The following is a 20,532-nucleotide window of genomic DNA, read 5'->3' on the forward strand; positions in this document are numbered from 1 at the left end:
TTTGACAATATGCTGCAGAAGCCTGAATTCATACCCTTTAACTCCCAATCCTGGGCATCTACTGTAAATAATCAGAAGTTTAGATAGAACTCTTCTAACTAAATTGTAAAATTAAAAAATTCAAAACAACACAAATGTACAATAATAGAATAGTTAAGTAAGTCATGGTATTAATATCTGTGTCATATTATGCAGACATCTAAACTACGTGTTGCACAAAAACATAACATGGAAAAATCAAGTTTACAAAATTGTGATATAATCCCAGTATTACAAATGTATATCTATATATACATGAGCTAAATAGTAAGACCCCAAAATATTAAGTGATTAACTCTGAGCTGTAGAATTGCAAGTAATTTGGCTTTTTATTCTGTTCTGTAATTTATAATGTTTGTATAATGAACATGTACTATTTTAATAAATAGGAAAAGTTATTTTTCTCCTTTATCTGCTTACGTAGGTAATATGTATTAACTACAGAAGAGTAGAAATAAAGATAAAAATCTTCACCTAAAATCGACCACCCAGAGATAGCCTGACATCATTTAGGAGTATGCTTCTAGATACTTCTTTGCAAATATTAATAGATAAGTAATTTGTTTTATAAAAATGGAATTTGATATAACATACTGTTTTGTAACCTGCTTTAGAGGAAGGAGAAAAGAGATAGCAGATCTAAACACTTAGAAGTTTATTAGTCTAAAGAGACAAGAAAATGATGGCAGCTAAAGAAAATTATTATGTGTCAAGTAAAAAAAATTTTTGAGCTGTGGTAGTGCTCAAAGAAGGTCCCAGTGTGTGTGTGGAGGGGAGACAGAGGAGAAAAAGGGATGCAGACAGAAATACAGGTGAGGAGGGGTCACGAGAGGAGATGCAGAGACCAGCTGTAGTGAAATTCAACCGGTGCATATGAGAGGCTTCTGCTGGACACCCCTCTTCTCATGTTATGGGAGATAAGATAAGGCCTGCACAGAGCCCATGTGGGTGATGAGGTCTCAGGGAGAGAGGGGAAGCCTTAACAGCCGCAGCCTGTAGAGCAAGCACTGGAATGTCACCACAAGAAACGAAAGGCCTGTTTACAGTTGTTAATAACTGACTGACACAGTTCAAAAGCAAGGCCAGATCCAGAATTCCAAGGGTATGTTGGGCTTCATCTCAAAAGGAATTACAAATAAGTCAGGGTGAGTTTGTCAAACAGAAATTACCAGAATCAACTATTAGAAAGGGAGGAAGAACGGCAGTACCATGGAAAGAGCCACACAGATCTGATTCTGTCTTCTTACTCACCAGCTGGGCAGGTTATCTGACTCCTTGCAGCTCAGTTTCAACTACCTTCCAAGGTGATTGTAAGAATCAAAGAGAATATAACTCTATAAACACCTGCCACATAGTACTGATATAAATACGTGACAAAGAGTAGCTATTACTACTACTCCCTGAAGAGGAAGAGATATTATACAATATAACATCATGCTTAAAACCACAGAATTTGGAGTTAGACAAATTTAGTTAAGTTCAAATCCTTGCTGTCACTTACTAGTCATCTAAGCCTCAGCATTCGCTATACAATGAGGATACCACCTGCCACACCAGACTGTTTTAGAGAAGACAACATACATAATATATTATGTTCTCAGGCACAGTGCCCATGTAATCAATTTTGTTGTTGTTGTTGTTTAGTCTCTCAGTTATGTCCCTCTTGTTTGCGACCCCATGGACAGTAGCTCACCAGGCTCCTCTGTCTATGGGATTTCTCAGGTAAGAATATGGAGTCGATCACCATTTTCTTCTCCAAGGGATCTTCTACTCCCAAGGATCAAATCGACATCTCCTGAAAGTCTCCAGCATTGCAGGCAGATTCTTAACCACTGGGGAAACGTGTAATCAATAAACAATGGCTCTTATTAGTACCATGGTTTCACCAGTGGCTCCACAGTAAAGAATGTCTGCAGTGCAGGAGACATGGGTTCCGTCCCTGGGTGGGGAAGATCCCCTGGAGAAGGAAATGGCAACCACTCCAGTATTCTTGCCTGGAAAATCCCATGGATATAGGAGCCTGGCAGGCTACAGTCCATGAGGTTCAAAAGAGTCCAATACGACTGAGCGACTAAATGATAACAATTATTATTACCTCTGTGATCGTGGCCACATTACCTAACCTCTCTGAACTAGAATTTAGTCAGGTAGTACATTAGCATGCAGAAGGAAGTGGCAACCCACTCCAGTGTTCTCGCCTGGACAATCCCAGGGATGGGGGAGCCTAGTGGGCTGCCGACTATGGAGTCACATAGAGTCGGACACGACTAAAGCGACTTAGCAGCAGCAGCAGTACATGAGCGTTCCACTGGCTGCCTTTTTCCCCTTCATTCCCAGAACATGGCACAGTTGACACACAGTAAACATTTGTTGCATGAGAATTAGAGATTTCACAATAAACTGTGGAAAATTCTGAAAGAGATGGGAATACCAGACCACCTGACCTGCCTCTTGAGAAACCTGTATGCAGGTCAGGAAGCAACAGTTAGAACTGGACATGGAACAACAGAGTGGTTCCAAATAGGAAAAGGAGTACATCAAAGCTGTATATTATCACCCTGCTTATTTAACTTCTATGCAGAGTACATCATGAGAAACGCTGGACTGGAAGAAACACAAGCTGGAATCAAGATTGCCAGGAGAAATATCAATAACCTCAGACGTGCAGATGACAACACCCTTATGGCAGAAAGTGAAGAGGAACTAAAAAGCCTCTTGATGAAAGTGAAAGTGGAGAGTGAAAAAGTTGGCTTAAAGCTCAACATTCAGAAAACGAAGATCATGGCATCCGGTCCCATCACTTCATGGCAAATAGATGGGGAAACAGTGGAAACAGTGTCAGACTTTGTTTTTTTGGGCTCCACAATTACTGCAGATGGTGACTGCAGCCATGAAATTAAAAGATGCTTACTCCTTGGAAGGAAAGTTATGACCAACCTAGATAGCATATTCAAAAGCAGAGACATTACTTTGCCAACAAAGGTTCGTCTAGTCAAGGCTATGGTTTTTCCTGTGGTCATGTATGGATGTGAGAGTTGGACTGTGAAGAAGGCTGAGCGCCAAAGAATTGATGCTTTTGAACTGTGGTGTTGGAGAAGACTCTTGAGAGTCCCTTGGACTGCAAGGAGATCCAACCAGTCCATTCTGAAGGAGATCAGCCCTGGGATTTCTTTGGAGGGAATGATGCTGAAGCTGAAACTCCAGTACTTTGGCCACCTCATGCAGAGTTGACTCATTGGAAAAGACTGATGCTGGGAGGGTTTGGGGGCAGGAGGAGAAGGGGACGACAGAGGATGAAATGGCTGGATGGCATCACCGACTCGATGGACATGAGTTTGGGTGAACTCCAGGAGTTGGTGATGGACAGGGAGGCCTGGCGTGCTGCGATTCATGGGGTCGCAAAGAGTCGGACACAACTGAGCGAATGAACTGAACTGAACTGAACTGAACAGTATCTAACAGTATCTAGCATATAAATGCTGGGGGAAGTGGACCTGCTTGTGTTTCCACTGGAACACAGGCTCCTTTAAGGCAGAGCACCTGTTTCATTCATTCTGTAGCCCCAGCACTGGGCAAACTCTTTGGGAAGTAGGAGAGCCTCAGCAAATGTTTACTGAGTGGCACAGAAGGTAGCACTAATCTGGCAGCCACCTTCACTACAAGGATAACTGCAGAAGCCTAGACAACTTGACCTTCCAGAAACAACTTGAAATTCTCTACTTTACCATTTCACATAACAGGCCACCCCTGGGCCAAGTGCCTGTACCCCCTGACTCAAGGCTGTTGCTTGGGTAATACCTTCAGTAAGCAACCTAGTAATGAAACAATGAGAAATGCAGTATGACTCCATATTTTAGTTTGGTGATGGAGGGCCAAGGGTCTCCTTAGGTATGAATTTGCAAACACCGTGAATTACCCCATCTAGCACACAGTGTGATAACAGCATACAACAGCATTTGTATAAATTCAGCCAAGGTCATAGGGGAAGCCAGAAACAGGTAACAGTTACATACCTCTGGCCAACTAAACATGTCACATACATGAAGATAACAAGTTATGACACCCAATTAATTTATAATTAACTTTCTTATGGTTTTTGCAATAAAGTTTAAAACGCCACAAGAATTGTGAAAAGTAGGCTAAAGGGTCCTCCATGTTGCTATCTTGAGAAACTGGGACCTGTAATAATTAGAAACAAACTTCTCTACCAATCTGACAAAAACTTGATTACTTCAGATTTTTAGTTAAAAGTCTTTCACATTATCCTAAAAATACATTCTTACAGGATATTCTGGTATTTCACCAACAGCTTTACATTTGATTAACCTAGATTAAACACAATTTTCTGAGTCTTTATCTGATTAGTAGAGAAAGACAGGCTTTGCTGAAGAAAAATTGAAAAATATAAAAAGATTAAAATCATCCTCAGTTCAGTCATCCAGAGATAACCATTATGTATACTTTGGTGTATTTCTTTCTGATGCTTAATGTTACTAGTGTGTTCAAAAACATGACTTTTAATGCTTCAGAGTACTCTCTCAAGCAATAACACATCCATATTCCCTACCTTCGGACATTTAGATAATTTAGAATTATTTCCCACTGGATGTTTTTAAAGGTGAATTTCTCCTTTATGTTAAATATAAACATATATTGAATTACTATTTATGAGATGTACATTTAGTTCAATTAGTACTGGAAAGTACGACACTGTAGGTTAGTCAGAAGACCAGAGAAGTTTAAAATTAAATAAATTTTATTTCAGTAGATATGCACTGGTATGTAATTTATGCCAGGCATTGTGGCTGGTAATAAAAATAAACTCTGTCCCTTCCTTCAAGTTCAAAATTAGAATATATTTAATCCAAAATTTTTATAATATCTACAGCCAAAATAAGAATTACTGATGGCTCATGACCTGGAACTGCAGGAGATCCTTAGCCATCAAAAAATAAATAGGATCAACTTTCTAAGATAGAAAAGTAAATGGTACGTATTAGGAAACTTTACCAAATTTGAAGTGATTGAATGGGTCAATAAGGAAATTCTTTGAACCAAATATCCAAATTCTAAAGTATTTCCGATAATTCATTTTATGTAAATGGCTTAGGATGAGTGAGTGAAGTCGCTCAGTCGTGTCCAACTCTTTGCGACCCCGTGGACTATAATCTATCCGGCTCCTCCATCCATGGGATTCTCCAGGCAAGAATACTGGAGTGGGTTGCCATTTCCTTCTCCAGGGGATCTTCCCAACCCAGGGATCAAACCCGGGTCTCCCACACTGCAGGCAGACACTTTACTGTCTGAGCCACCAGGGATATCTTAGGATATCTGTTCTTAAAAGTATAAGGGTAAAATTCATCTACTCCTATTTCTACAGCAATATAGACTTCAAACTAAGAGGACTAGTTAACATTTTATTCTGTGCTTATAGCTACCATGTATCTTAGATTTCCTGACAAGCCCTGAATTGCATATTCTATCCCTTTGCCCCTGTAAAGTCAGAATCCCCAAACTGGAATCAAACCATAACTCGCAGACATCCTAAAACTGCATACAAATCCTTTGTCAGACCACACATGTGCCAGTCATTATTTCTGTTCATTCCAGCTATTATACTTCCATCCCAGGAATCTGCAGAACTAGCCTTAATACATTTGCCCAGAAATTGCTCATCTGAAATGGGAAACTTAGGGACACAGTTTCTAAAAGGGGAAACTTAGGGACACAGGTTTCTAAAAGCTACCATATTGCTAGCAAAGATACATGAACCTGTAAACACCACAATGTTTAAAATGTATAACCAACAAGGACCTATTGTACACAGAACTCTGCTCAATGTTATGTGGCATCATGGATGAGGGGGTTTGGGGAGAGAATAGATACACATATATGTATAGCTGAGTTCCTTCTGTGTTCACCTGAAACTGTCACAACATTGGTAATCGGCTATCAGTTCAGTTGCTCTGTTGTGTGCGACTCTTTGTGATCCCATGGGCTGCAGCATGCCAGGCTTCCCTGTCCATCACCAACTCCTGGAGCTTACTCAAACTCATGTCCATCGAGTCAGTGATGCCATCCAACCATCTTATCCTCTGTCATCCCCTTCTCCTCCCACCTTCCATCTTTCCCAGCATCAGGGCTTTTCAAATGAGTCAGTTCTTCGCATCAGGTGGCTAACTTATTGGAGTTTCAGTTTCAGCATCAGTTCTTCCAATGGATATTCAGGACTGATTTCCTTTAGGACTGATTTGATCTCCTTGCAGTCCAAGGGACTCAAAGTCTTCTCCAACACAATTCAAAAGCATCAATAATCAGCTACACCCCAATACAAAATAAAGTTTAAAAAAAAATACATGAACCATTATTTTCCCTTATGCTAACAATACTGTTACTACTCAATTAAAGAATCTGTGCTCAATTTGATACCTAAGGTTTCTTTGTGAACTGTTTGTGAACCCTATGAGTTCTTTAATCCTCTGACCCCTCTACTCAGTTTAAAATGGCCAATTAAATGAACAGGGAATACATCATAAAATAATTTCATTTGAGCCCAGAGGCATTCCAGTGACCTGCAGGCAAGCCTGGAAGTGGTCATTTAGAAGACAATCAGTAAACATTCTTTCTCCCTCAGGAATTCCTGGAGAGCAAGATAAAGAAAGACTTTGGTGACTTCAAGATGACTTCTGTACCCTCACCATTTTACTGACTCCAGCATTCCTCATTATTTTGAAAGAGCACTAAGACATTATTTTTCATTCAGCAGCACATTTTAAGCAGCTAGTGTCAGTCACTATACTATAACCCAAGGAAATTAGTGCGTTACAAAATGGACATTTCACATTTGAGTGGGCATGACACATTTAATTATATAATTATGAAAAATAAACAGGGTAAACCAGTAATAGAGACAGGCTTGCAACTTAGGGAGCTGAGGGAAGAATTTTCTACAGTGATGAGAACCTAAAAATTGAGAAGCAAAGTTATGCAAAAAGCAGGGAGGAGAAATATTCTAGGCAGAGGAGTAAATGTGTGCAATGGCTCTGAGGCAGGAAATGGTGCTGAGGAGATTTTAAAAAGCCAGTATAGCTGGAATATAATAAGAGGGAATCATAGCTGGAAAGATTAGCAAGGGTCAGATCATGCAGGGCCTGGGGGAGCTACTGAAAAAAAGTCCAGCAAGGTAGTACTCTTCTAGGTTGGAGAGGTGCAAGAACAGAGGCAAGGAGACAAATAAGGAAGCTATTACAGACATCTAAATAAGAGATGGTGGAAGCTCAGGCACTGGAAATCAAGAACCTTTTAAATGATATCTCAGATTAAAATATGAGCACAAGTTAACCAAGGAGGAAGAGCACTGCAGGCCCCTGAAAAACATCTACTGTGGCATTAGGTCCCAAGACCTATTCTGACACTGTAAACAGTCTGGTATGGCAAGAGCCAAGGGTATGTGATAGGAGCAAAAACAGGAAGACCAATTGTTAGAAAACTATTGCAGTAATCCAAGCAAGAACGTGTAACATCCTTTACTCAATTAGTGGCAATGCAGAGGACGAGCCAAGACTGTATGCATGTGGTATTATTGGAAGTATTAGGAGAGTCACTGGATTTGAAGAGGGGAGGGAAGAGGAACTTGAAGTAATGAGATTTATGGCTTTGAGTGGGTAGATCATGGTACTATTTGCTACAATAGGGAAAACCAGGGTTGTAGGTACGATGAGTCCAGGTTCGTATACGCTGCCACATGGGAAGAGCCACATACTAGACAGGTGGATACATGGCAGTCTTCGGCTTAGAAAGAGGCTGAGGCTGGACATGTACGTCTAGAACCCACGAGTGTAGATAAAGCTGTAAGACTGATTGCTCACGGAAGTACAAAGTGAGAAGAGCTTAGTCCAGAACCCTGGGATGCACTGACACTACAAGGGCAAGTTAGAGCAGATTTCTCAACAGCACTGATATTTTAAGCTGGGTAATTCTGTTGTAGGATGTTTAGCAACATCCCTGGTCTCTATCCACTAGATGCCAATGGGACCTGCCCAGTTAATGACAAATTTGTCTCCAGACATTGCCAAATGACCCCCAAGGTAGGGGGAATCAACCCCAGCTGAGAACTACTGAGTTAGGGTAAGATTCATCAGCACACTGACAAGAGGCTCTGAATGAGCTCCCCTAACCCAAGATTCCTCCAAAGGCTTTATGTATATTACTGTTCTTGGTACCTTGAAAGTACAAAAGAAATGCAGGTGACATTCCACTACATCCAACCCACAACGCATTGGAATACGTTTAGGTACTAGCTTGAATCAAATCTGTTGTTAAAAATTCCATTTCTACATGAGGCTACAGTGGAAAAACACACATACTCTTTTGTTAAAAAAAAACTACACAAAACCCTGTCCCCTACTACAGGATTAGGTGCCACCATTCTGCTTCAGTAAGCCCAGGTACTTCTCCACCATCAGAATGTGGTATTTTCTCTCTCACCTCATCTCTCTTCAACCCTTATAATGGGGTGAAGTGAAGTGAAAGTCACTCAGCCATGTCTGACTCCTTGCAACCCCATGGACTAGCAAATCCATGAAATTCTCCAGACCAGAATACTGGCCTTTCTCCAGGGGATCTTCCCAATCCAGGGATCAAACCCAGGTCTCCCACATTGCAGGCTGATTCTTTACCAACTAAGCCACAAGGGAAGCCCAAGAATACTGGAGTGGGTAGCTTATCCTTTCTCCAGCGGATCTCCCCAATACAGGAATCGAACTGGGGTCTCCTGCATTGCAGGCGGATTCTTTACAAACTGAGCTATCAGGAAAGCCCATATATAATGGGGTAGGAATGAGGAAGCTGATGGCAGAGGGGTTAAGTTACATGGCCAAAGTAGCATTAAGTGACCAAAAGTCCATACTCTAAAGCTAAACCACTTAACCACTATTCCAGATGGTCTCCATTAGGCTGTAAGCTCTGTGAGGAAGGGGCTGGTCAGTCTCTTTCACCATTGTATACCTAGCGTTTGGCTCATGCTTAGCAACAGAAGCTCAAATATTTATTGAATATTGAATAGTCTCAGCTCAGACTTAACTCTAATTCATTCATAGATCCGCACTGAGAGAGCACTCACAAACAGCAAATTAGATCACAAAGAGGAAGAAAATGTCTTCCAGTCTGATGGGAAATAAGTAGCTGCATCTGTAGAATTAACTTTTCTTTGAGTGTTTCCCCCCAGAAATAGAGGATCTTCCATCAACCCTGCTTCAATTCCATTAAAGCAAAATTACTCTTATTGCCTCCTTATTCATATACCAGTTATAGTGCAGCCTCTAGGAGATGGCAGAGTGCAAACAGAAATTAAGTATGGACAGCTTTTGCAAAATGACAGTTGTAAATGATTTCTGAAAGGATCATCAACGGGTACTCAGAGCAGTTTTCCAAACATCAGATATGCTTTTAACAAAAATGTAACATTCTCTACCCTCAAAGAGTAAGTGCCACCTACTGGGTAGTCCTAACCTAGTATTTTTTTTTTTTTTTTTTGGTCATCAGCCAGTATTGGTACCTTTTTGACAAAACAGTTATATATCCAGAAATTTCTGCACAGGTGAAACAGCCATCATTCCCAGGAGATAAAATATTTTGTCATCCATGCCTGGAGGAGCCAGGAGGGTTAGTCTGGAGGATATAGAACTCTAAAGAGGGGTGAGCAGAGGGAAAATGCTGTGGAATTCTGTAAAGAATGAAACGAAATCCAGGAGTAAGCTTTAATCAGCTCTGTGTACACAGATTTCTTAGAAGCCATGGAAGCTATAAAGCAATTAGAGTTGAGAAAGTTCCCCACTCTGCATCAAAGCCACTTCAGTGAAAGCATTCATGTAAAAGCTCATACTTTCCAGACCTCATACCCTCAATCCATAATGCTTTCATTCCCATCAAAGCCTCTAGGGAAAGCCTGATTCAGCACATTTCAACGTATTCTAACATGAGCTTGAGTGAACAGGGAGAACGTGTTTTCTGTTCCAGGGCACGGTTTCTTCCAGGGTGTTTCAGTTTATAGCTGCCATTTAGCAACTCCAGGTACTTTCACTAGCTGATCTGTAGTCTAGTTTGCTATATTGACTTCTACCCAAACATTAAAACTTTTAAAAAATCAGTAACTCATTTTTGTTCTTTCAGCTCCTTTGAAGATTATGAAACAGAAGAGCCTCCCTCTCCCTCTGAAATTGGAAACAAGGGCAATAAAATAGTGACCTCAAGCCTTTCAGAGAAATGTGGAAAGCTTCAGTCAGTGGATGAAGAATAGTTGCCAGTGGCTACATGAAAGGGAGATACGTATTTCAAAAAAAATGTTTTTGTGAAGAGATGCTCTAGTTTGCATATTGCATTTTAAAAGCTTTGATTTCTGCAAGTGTGTATCTGCACTAGGAACTTTTTAACGTTTTTGAGCAATAGCTCTGGATACACATACCCAATTTGGGAGACTCCTCCAGTTTGCCTCAAACCTCCTACAGAGCTTTTCCTCAGAAGCAAATGATATATACATCACCTTCCAACGTCTGTGAATCAGCACTCTTCACCCTGAATGTACCAAGGATCTCTTGGGGACAGTGCCAAGCACGGCTCTCTGCACAAAAGCAGAAGTTGCCTCTGTTGTCCAGTATCGCTGAGGCCCATCAGGGCTCCTATGGAGCCCAGAAGAAACCTTCACTTGCAGAAAACTTGAGTCAAGAAATTCTGGAACTTGAAAAAGCAGTCAGGGCCTCCAGAACTGAATTAGCCCTGGTAATAAAAGCACTGCCAAAACATCTCAGAGACTTCTTTTAATTGTATGTGTACTGGAGTTCAAAGATCTTGAACTTAATGTAATTTCACAATGACCTGCCAAACTGCTAGTCACTTTACATCCTCAGGTATTGTAACCACTGGGCCTTCCAACCTTGCTAGCAAGCTCTAAACCCTCCCCCCATCCTGACTGTGGATCTTATATAAAACCTGAAGAAAAAACTGAGGACAAGTGCAGAATATGACTCCTAATTGGGAGGGAAAAAAGTTTCCTTTTAACTCACCTTAACATTTGTAGCAAATTATTGAGTGATTTATTAATCTAAAAATTAGTGTCCCATCTGTACTTCATATCAGAAAGCCTACTTGAAGGCTTAAATAATTATATATGAAAATTCTTACTAGACATATTCATCACTGAATATTAGACTAGGCTAACAGTAAAGGCCTCTATCTCAACATTATTCGTGTTGAAAAATAACGTATTCAAAATACTGCATCCACTTCAGTATTTATCACAAAAATGGGAGAAAACAGAGATGCTACCCATAAAAGAAAGCAACTTCATGCTTACTAGAGAGCAGACGTGGTTATTACAGAATACTGTACTTTTCAGCAAACCACAAGGCTAGTCAAATCTCACAATATTGTTGAAGACAAATTGAAAATAAACTATTAAAAAGGATGGAAATTTCTGCTAGTATAAAAGAAACCTCCCAGAAACTTAATATCCACCTCTGTATAAAGTCATTGAAGTTTTTCCCTGGATTTTTTAACCACAAGTCCTAAATGTCAGAATAGCTCCCTTTCCACCCCACATTGGTTCCCTTGCTGGTGTGAAGGCCAAACTTTTGAAATAATCAAACATTGGCAAAAAGTGGAGAAAAGGAGAATCTAGGAAATGTACCATCAACTCGTACAGTTATTAATAGATTTAGCAATCCTTTTGTCAGTATCCTCCCAGTTTCCTGTTGTTTTACCTTCATGATCAGAACTGACGTTCAATTTAACTATTATAGAAAAAACTTAGTTTCTAATAGCTCACAAAGAAATAAAACCTTAAAAGTGACTAAATTTTTAGGAAATACTACATGCAATAATCTAAACACATTGGAAATTAGGATTAAAAGTATTTTTGTAGTACATAAAATTTGCCATCTACCCCATCCAGCCTTTACAAGGAAACAAATTTTTTTCAGATAAAAAATACTCAAATGGTAATTAGAAGTTAGATATGGTTTATAGGTTTTAGCCGTAATGGTCTAAACTATTTCTAAGACTCAGCAAAAATTCAGTTTTTCAACACACATTTGTTTTTTTTTTAAACTACATGGCTGTACTTTACCTTGTTTCTCCTTACTGAAGTCATCTTGCTTTCATTTTGGTCAATATTTGGTTTCAAAAGCCTGTAATTATTATAAAAGTATAGCTACCAGTATCATTCCACTTAAGCGCTTTTAATTTAGGTCATCCAAAGTAACACATTTTCAGAAACAAGAATGTGTTTCACTGTATTCCCCTCTTAGTATTAAATATAAGAAATGTGAATTCTGAGGAACTAAAATAGGGTATATTTGACTTTCTGGTAAAGATCATGCAGAATATAATCATTATTGCCCAACTGGAAATTTCAAGTTGTTACAATATCCAAGATTCCTTGATAAAAGTTAAATTGAAGGTATGACCTTAAAGCTAGTCAATGATATAAGTTTCAGAGCTTAACATTAACTGCCAAGGTAATCAAACTAATGAAATTATGTGTATTTTCCCTGCATCTTATCTATGTCATTGTGTACTGTTCAAAGTGTTTCTAAAACTCTAGACTGATCAAATGAGAGAAGTCATTTGCTCAACTTTGGAAATGTTATGGTGTGTTTGGGTGGAGAAGCCTGCATGATTTAACTTTTGTTTTTCCCTTTTTGCAAAACTAAATAAAAGTTGTCAAATACACACTTTTGGTTTTAATGACACTTGCAACTCATTTTTATGTTTGAAAAGAGTAGCATTATAAACAAGCTTGAGTTTCAAAGAAAGTAACTCTTTGAACCTCTGGGAAAACTTTATAAAGAAAGATATGGAAAGATAACACCTCATACTAAGAAGTCATTTCCTCTGGGGATGGGAATTTGGGTTTGGGAATGAGAAGTTCACAAGATCAAAGGAGAATTTAGCCTTATATATTGTTTAAAGAATATGTAATTGTTATTTGGATACCTAAATTTTTTTTAACAGGGAGGAAAAATACCATCCACACTTTAGATTCCAATTCTAAACTGTGAACTTAGTATTCTCTAAAACATTTTATATTTTTTGCCTATAATACATGGAAAATTTTATTTTTCATCTGTTATGAAACTTTTACTTTGCTTTAGTCACCATCAAGTTGTTTTAAGAAAACTAAGAACACAGTGAAGAAATTCTGTATCCTAGAACTGTACTGCCTCTCTGTTTAGAGGTGTAGACCTATGGAAACTAATCAAAACGATTAGTTCTACAACTGTCAGCTGTAAAACGTCTATTACCTAAGGTGAAAGATCATTGGATCACTTATGGTAATTACAAGGAATCAAAAAAAAACAAATGAAGATGAGTCATATTAAATGCTGTTATTGTTTTGGTGCTTTTAAATCCTGTTGAAGTAAATCCAATTACTTCAGTAATAATTTCTCAATTATCCATTGTTAGCCATTGGTCAGCATTCCTAAAAATAATTCACCATATAAAGAAAAAACAACATAAAAATCAAGGCACAGTAATTAATTACTCTTCCCCAAACGTATATAATACAGGCCATTCAAAGCATGCTATCCCAAACTCCTCAGTATTCTACAACATAGAATTAGAAAACTAACATTTATTGATAGATTTAAGGTGTAATACAGGTTTCCAAAAGTGTGGCAGTGAGAATACCAGCATAAAAAAGAGAAACTTGTGCTAAAAACAACCTGAATTCATCATTGGCAATATTACATAACAATCAAGGCCCTCACATACTAATGATTTTCACTTTGTCTATATTGCCAACCTCCCATGCATCAAAAAACACGAAACTAAGATTATCAAACTTGGGAAGCAATAAAGTACTCAAGGAATTTTAAGATCATAATATTAGGAAAGTTTGGGAGATTTGCAAAATATATTCTAATCATCCATGTGTACAATCTCGTTATTTCTAGTCATTTTTGCAGTGATCATTAGTGAATAAAGAACAGATTTACAAGTTTATATAGCAGGGCATCTGCATCCAACGTAAAACTGTTACAAACTTTAGGCAAATACATGTTTCATAAGACACTGCTAACACTCAGAGGAATTAAATAAAATTCCAAAACTTGGAAAGCAAATAAAGACAAGACAACTAAGAAGCATTTTCCACCATTTACTCTTGTTATCAAAAATAGTTCAACTCTTCTTGCAAAACAAAAACAAAATAGTACATACTGGACACATACATCACATTTTTCTTCCTATGGCTTTAGCCCACCCCCACCCCACCAAAAGAGACAAAAAAAAAAAAAAAAAAAAGCCCAACAACAACAAAAACAACTCTACCTGACCACATTCACAGAAAATGACACCAGGATACACTACAAAACAGAAGGAGGTGTCATCTGCTCTGTGTCCAAAGGGTTCTTCTCCATGTCTTGTACTAGGTGAGTAACCATCATTGAACATGCTGTGTGCCAAATCAAAACATAACTTCAGCATATGTCAGATCTCAGAAAAGATGGTGAACGTAGTAGAAACTGAAAATTTTCCAGCAGTATTTTTCTTTAAATAAGCACTGTCAAAGCAGCAACTCTTCTTTTAAATCATAAGGTCATTGCTTTACAACCTAGTCAGTCCTTGTTTTATTTGGGCTGTGTGTGCTATTTCAAGCAACTGACCAGATTTCCCTTCAAAAGAATGTTTGTGACTCACTTATCTCCCCCATAAAAATTACAGGGAAGACAAGGATTTAAACTGAAACATAGTTTGTGCTTTACATGCAAAAGAGTATTCTAAAGAAAATCCAACTAGCTTCAAACCTACCTAAATGCACAGGCTTCATAAAAAGGCATTTTTATTAGGCCTCTATAAAGAAGTCTCCACAACAAATAGCACCCTATTAAAAAAAAAAAAGAAAAAGCATCTCCAAACTAAAGTCTGCGGCAAACTATTAGAGGAAACAAAAAATCACTTTGAAGTGGCCAGTGGCAATAGGTATAATGCATAAATCTGAGTAAGTTTTGGAGCATTATTCCAAAATTATTTTAAGTAAATCCCAATTTCTAAATAAAACATTTGTATAATTTTTTAAAATTCTGTCACATAGTATAGTCTAAATTCAATTACCTTCAGAATAAAACTACTCTTCTCCACTTCATTTATCTAATCAGAACATTGCTCAAAGTGAAGGAAAGATTTAGAGTTTTTCCCCTAGAAATGAGTCAGACTTAACTAAAAATGGGATTCAACTCAGAAGAGTTTTGTGGCATGAACAGCTTAAACATCCACAGTCTGACAGAATTTCAGTTTGTTCACTTTTAAAAGACAGATTTTTTTTCAACATTCTAATGAGGGGCAAATTTTCTTTCATAATACTGCTGATTTAAAAACTGCTACATACACCAGTAGCCAATTTTCATGATCAGAAATGGTATTATGTCAGTACAAAGGTTGAGCTGGACACATCAGCTTTTCAACAGGAGAAACATCAATGGCATCTGAAGGTAGCACTGAGTCTCCTGAACAAACTAATGGCTACTTTTCCACAAAATATGAGCACAATCCTTATGGACTGACTAGATACCACTTCCTTACATTTAATCATAAACTTTGATTATGCACAAAGCATGACCATAAACAATGAGGTTAATGTTATTTTCCTTGCCAAAGTTCATTTTGTATAAATCAGTTGCATCAGCATTTGTTCTCAAACTATGAGGTTCTGTAAGAACTAAGGACATATAGTTGTAGGGTTACTCCTCCATTATCTGCAAACTATTTCCCCGACACTAACACATATAACTTAGCAATGAAAACACTTGATACAAGTGATCTATATGCAGGAGCTCCGGCAAGTTAAACCAACAAAACCATAGCTGCCGTAAAACTGTAGCTATTTTCCTACCAGAGGTAGGTTTAAAGACCCACTGATTTAACAGTCGAATCTCATGTCTATAGCTTCATCCAAACTTTTATCATCATGTGTACTGGCAGCTAAAAACGTCGTTACTGGGGACCCTGTGACATTAATTACACTGGTGCTGGTACTAGCATTGCGCACAGCAATGCTAGTCACATTAATGCCCAAAGTGAGCCTGGTCTGCTCCAAAGCCTTTTCTGGCACAGCAAATGCCTCCAGCTTCTTCTCCCCATTGGCCATATAGGAGTTTTGGCAGCCACGACATATACAATCTAAGCAGGCTTTGCGGTTAGAGTAGCAAGGGCAGCGTTGGCCGCGGCATGTAAGAACACTTGGATTTTGAGTAGCACGCCCACATTTACATCCTTTCTTTTCCTGGGGCTTTTTATACACAGTCTTGGTAGGACTTCCTGGCATAAAATGATGACTGGGAATCTTTTCCTTTACTGTTTTGTCTTTTTTAAGAATACCTGGCTTGGTTTTAGAGTGAGATTTCTTGGATCCATGTTCATGACTCTTTTTCATGCTTTTAGTAGATAAAAGCACAGTTTTGCTGATTTTGGGTGTTGTGCCTCCATTGGGAACAGTTGCTATAGGCTGAAGAGAAATTTTGCTCTCCCGTTTCACTGTCACAGGAGCAGATGCCCCCAATGTTGGGCCTCGGATAATGGTAGAAATTGGAAGTGGTTGAACTTTCTCACTGTCGCTTTCTGACCTGGATCGTTTTCTATTCAGTTTTGCTACCTTCGGAGTTGCTGCTGTACACGATAACCCATGAAGTGCAGGACTGGTGGACATAAAAACATTATGGCTAAGAGACTGGGAAGAAAGCTGCAGAAACGGTCCATTGGATACAGTGGCTTCCAAGTTGGGCTGCAAATTAGGGCAACAAACTTCTGTGTTTGAAACAGTTTCTAAGCTGCGGAGTACTTCCTCAACACTCAATAACAGAGAGTCACCAGGTTTTATATCTTCACTGAAACTGCAAATATCAATGCCTGTGGAACATAAGTCAGAGGCTACCGTGTCACAGACAGGTGGCAAACTGTCAGACAGATCTTCAGTTTTTATGTCAACAGTGTTACATACATCAATCGTATTTGAATGTTCAGGTGAAGGAATATTTATACCAAATCTATCTATTGAAAGCCCATTGTAAGTAGGCAAACCATTGATAACAGAACTGCCAATAGCAATGCTGAGGGTGCTTTCAGATATTGGAGATAAACTAGCTTGAGGATCAGTTGTGGGTTCTGAGGTTGAAGGTAAGGGGGAATGTGTCAAACACAAAGTAAAGGATGAATCTGAGGGTTTTTCCGTCTCCTCACCAAACAAGGATCCATCATTAAGCAAAGCCAAAATATCAGAAGAACAGTCGACTGCTTCTATTATATCCCGTGCCAATGCAGTCTGTGTTATATATTCACATAGTTTTTTGTAGCAGTTCACTAGGATGCTTAACTGCTTGTTTTCCTCAAACTGCTCATAGTCTTTGCACCAGCTACATGAAGGTTTCATCATCATTTTCTTGCCTTTACAACTTTTGCAGACATAGTGTTGGCAGGTTGAGTTGGTGGGTGCAATAGGATCTTGTAGCAAATGTCCTAAGAGGGAAAAAGGAGGAAAGCAAAGATTTTAGTAAAATAAATTTATAATTTTATATACTGAAGTTGAGATTATAAGTAATCTATTAAAATTAAGATGGATTAAACTCACCAGACAACAAAACAGGATACAAAAAAACGTATCTTACAGGAAACAGAAAAATATTCAATAGCTCACTTCATTTCCATGCTATATTCCCCATTTCTTTTTCTCAAACGATCTTCCTCTGTCTGTTTCTCCCCCAAAATGGTATATTCTGGCTCACTTTCTTACTCTCTTCTCCAAAGGCTATAAAGAGGTGGAGATCAGTCACTGAAAGTACAAACCAGGCTTATAACCCTTGGGACCTCAACCTACTGCAACAATTGTCTAGACACTGGGAAAAAGATAAGAGCAAGAGTTAATTCCTATTCTTATTCTTACTCATTTCTCTTCCTTAAACTGAATGTTTTGTTTCATTTGACAGATTCAGTTAGGTAATGACAGGCCAACTATTTCCTGGAAATCTTTTGAGGCCTTGTGGGTAGATAAACAAAGCCCCCCAAAAAAGGTTAGTCCTTGCCTCATCAGAAATTGTTTGAGGTTATTCATTAATCATCAGTACAAAAGCGTCTTCACGAAAAAAGTATAACTGCAAGCCATGTTACTGTATATACTAATCATAAACTAGAAAAGAGATGACCAAAATATAGTTATGATGAAAAAGAACTATATTCATTTATTTAAAAAAAGGAAATACTACTAAATCCTTTTACAGAAGATCAAAATACAGTAACAACAAAAAGAACTATATTTAAATGTAGCTTAAAAAAAATTAAGTAAAAGAATTTAATATTGGGCTCAAAATTTTGTCAGAATAGAAAATGACCATGGTCAAGTATCCAAGTACAGCAATATAATATAAAAGTGAAAGTGGGGAGGGGGAGTGAAAGTGATTACTCAACTTGATCGAACTCCTAAATTATAAATGACCTATACAAAATGAATCAGAAAGGGGGAAACAACTAGATCCAGTCCCTATCTCTACCCTTAGTCCCCAAAGAAACAACTGTTCACTGCTTTCCAATTCAGGACAAATAATAATGAACTCAAAGCAGCATTTGTTTTCTCATAAACATTACATAATTTAAGATTGAGACAAAAGGTACTTCTGGTTATAGATGGTGAAATCAGCAAACCCTCTCCCTTAAAAGCAACTATAAACCTGAAAATTTTTGACAGAGAGTCATTTTCACAACCAAAGACATAAAACCATCTGAGAAGCATTTATGTGTGAAACCTGCTGAATCTCAGGTGAGAACAGTGGGGATCTGTGGGGTTCTGCTCTGGGGCTCCCCAACCACCCAGCTCCATCGGTGTTTACCCTGTGAGAACAGGAAGCTGCTAAGATGGAAGAGGATTCATTCAGGACACAAATACTAACTTAAAAGTAGATCACAGACATAAATCTATGCTGAAAGTCAGAAGCAGAAGAAAATGGAGGGAAAAAAACTGTGACTTTGGGTTGGGCAGTGTCAGACGTGTCATCAAATGCACAAAAAGAAAAAAACTGTCAACTGTGAACAGTTGACTACATATTCAAAAAATAAAAATACTTGTGCTTCAGAAGTCACCATTAAGAAAACAAGAAGATAATCCACAAAATGATGAGAAAAAAATATTTGCAAACCATACATCTGATAAAGAGCTTATAACATATTTTAAAAACTTCATATAAATCAATAAAAAGACAATTTAAAAATCAAACAAAATTTGAATAAACATCTCACTAAATAAAACATGAATATTTAATAAGCATATAAAAATATGCCAAATATATTATTAAAACTATGACACACTGCTATACACCTACTAGTATGGATAAACTCAAAATGACAGATAATATCAAGAGTTGACCAAAATGTAGAGAAAACAGAATCCTTCTGTATCACTGCTAAGAATATAAAATGATAAATCACACTGGCAAACAGTCTGGTAGTTTCTTTAAAAGTTAAACATACACTTACCATACAAAGCAGCAATTCTACTCCTAGGAGCCTACTCAAAAACAAATGACATACATCCAAATAAAGAGATGTTTGTGAATAGGATTGAACCCAGGTCTCCCGCACTGCAGGCAGATTCTTTACCAGCTAAGTCACAAGGAAAGCCCAAGAATACTGGAGTGGGTAACCTATCCCTTCTCCAGGGGATCTTCCCGACCCAGGAATCAAACTGGGGTCTCCTGCATCACAGGCACATTTTTTACCAACTGAGCTATCAGGAAAGCCCATTATTCGTAATAGACAAAAACAATCCAAATGTCCATCAACTAGAGAATAAACAAACTGTGATATATTCATACAAAAGAATAATGCTTAGCATTTATGACAACTATTGGTACATGCCACATCATGATGAACTTCAGAAACATTATGTTAAGTGAAAGAAGGCAGATACAAAAGCATACATTGTTGTGTTATCCCATTTATATAATGGCTTCCCTGATGACCCAAAGGGCTTCCCTGATGGCTCAGAGGGTAAAGAATCTGCCTGCAATGCAGGAGACACAAGAGATGCTGCTTCGATCCCTGGGTCAGGAAGATTCCCCTGGAGAAGGAAATGGTAACCCACTCCAGTATTCTTGCCTGGAAAACCCCACAGACAGAGGAGCCTGGCGGGCTACAGTCCAAAGGGTTGCAAAGAGTCAGACATGACTGAGCGACTAAGCACAACAATTATATAAAATGTCTAGAAATGACAGAAAAGCAGAAATAGTGGTTGCCCAGGTCTAGGGGCAGGAGCTGGGGTTAATTTTAAGTAGGCTCAACAGAACTTTTGAGGTGATTAAAATGTTCTAACATCATTTCGTGGTGATGGCTGCAACAACACTTAAAAAAATAAATAAAAACACCTTAAGGCAAGGCCTCTGTAGTTACCAAGTCCAACCTGCTTTCCATCCAATGCAGGAATCCTTTAAGGTACCCTTGACTTAATCTAAGGAA

The 20,532-nt window shown here is 38.4% G+C and overlaps 2 protein-coding genes across 12 annotated transcripts in view; one reads left to right on the forward strand and one right to left on the reverse strand.

Annotated features, from left to right (window-relative positions):
• Window positions 1–12,765, forward strand: part of PPP2R3A (protein phosphatase 2 regulatory subunit B''alpha) — a 233,838-nt gene extending 221,073 nt beyond the window's left edge. For 8 of the 11 annotated variants that reach the window (XM_086353829.1, XM_086354553.1, XM_086353737.1 and 5 more), the window contains one exon: window positions 10,210–12,765. In XM_086353829.1, coding sequence (XP_086209955.1) covers window positions 10,210–10,336 — 127 coding nt within the window. In that variant the 3' untranslated portion in view covers window positions 10,337–12,765. Of the gene's footprint in view, window positions 1–2,620; window positions 3,126–10,209 lie in introns of those variants that run through there. The other 3 variants (XM_086354208.1, XM_086354135.1, XM_086354375.1) reach the window with 1 other exon arrangement.
• An 884-nt stretch (window positions 12,766–13,649) lies between these two features.
• MSL2 (MSL complex subunit 2) overlaps window positions 13,650–20,532 on the reverse strand; it is a 32,763-nt gene continuing 25,880 nt past the window's right edge. The window contains exon 2 of the mRNA XM_086354677.1: window positions 13,650–17,547. Coding sequence (XP_086210803.1) covers window positions 15,956–17,547 — 1,592 coding nt within the window. The 3' untranslated portion in view covers window positions 13,650–15,955. The remainder of the gene's footprint in view (window positions 17,548–20,532) is intronic.

Source organism: Bos grunniens, chromosome 1, assembly GCF_055505025.1.
Source record: "Bos grunniens cultivar Pamir isolate PY7600 chromosome 1, Bosgru_T2T1.0, whole genome shotgun sequence".
In the NCBI taxonomy this organism is placed as follows: domain Eukaryota; kingdom Metazoa; phylum Chordata; class Mammalia; order Artiodactyla; family Bovidae; genus Bos; species Bos grunniens.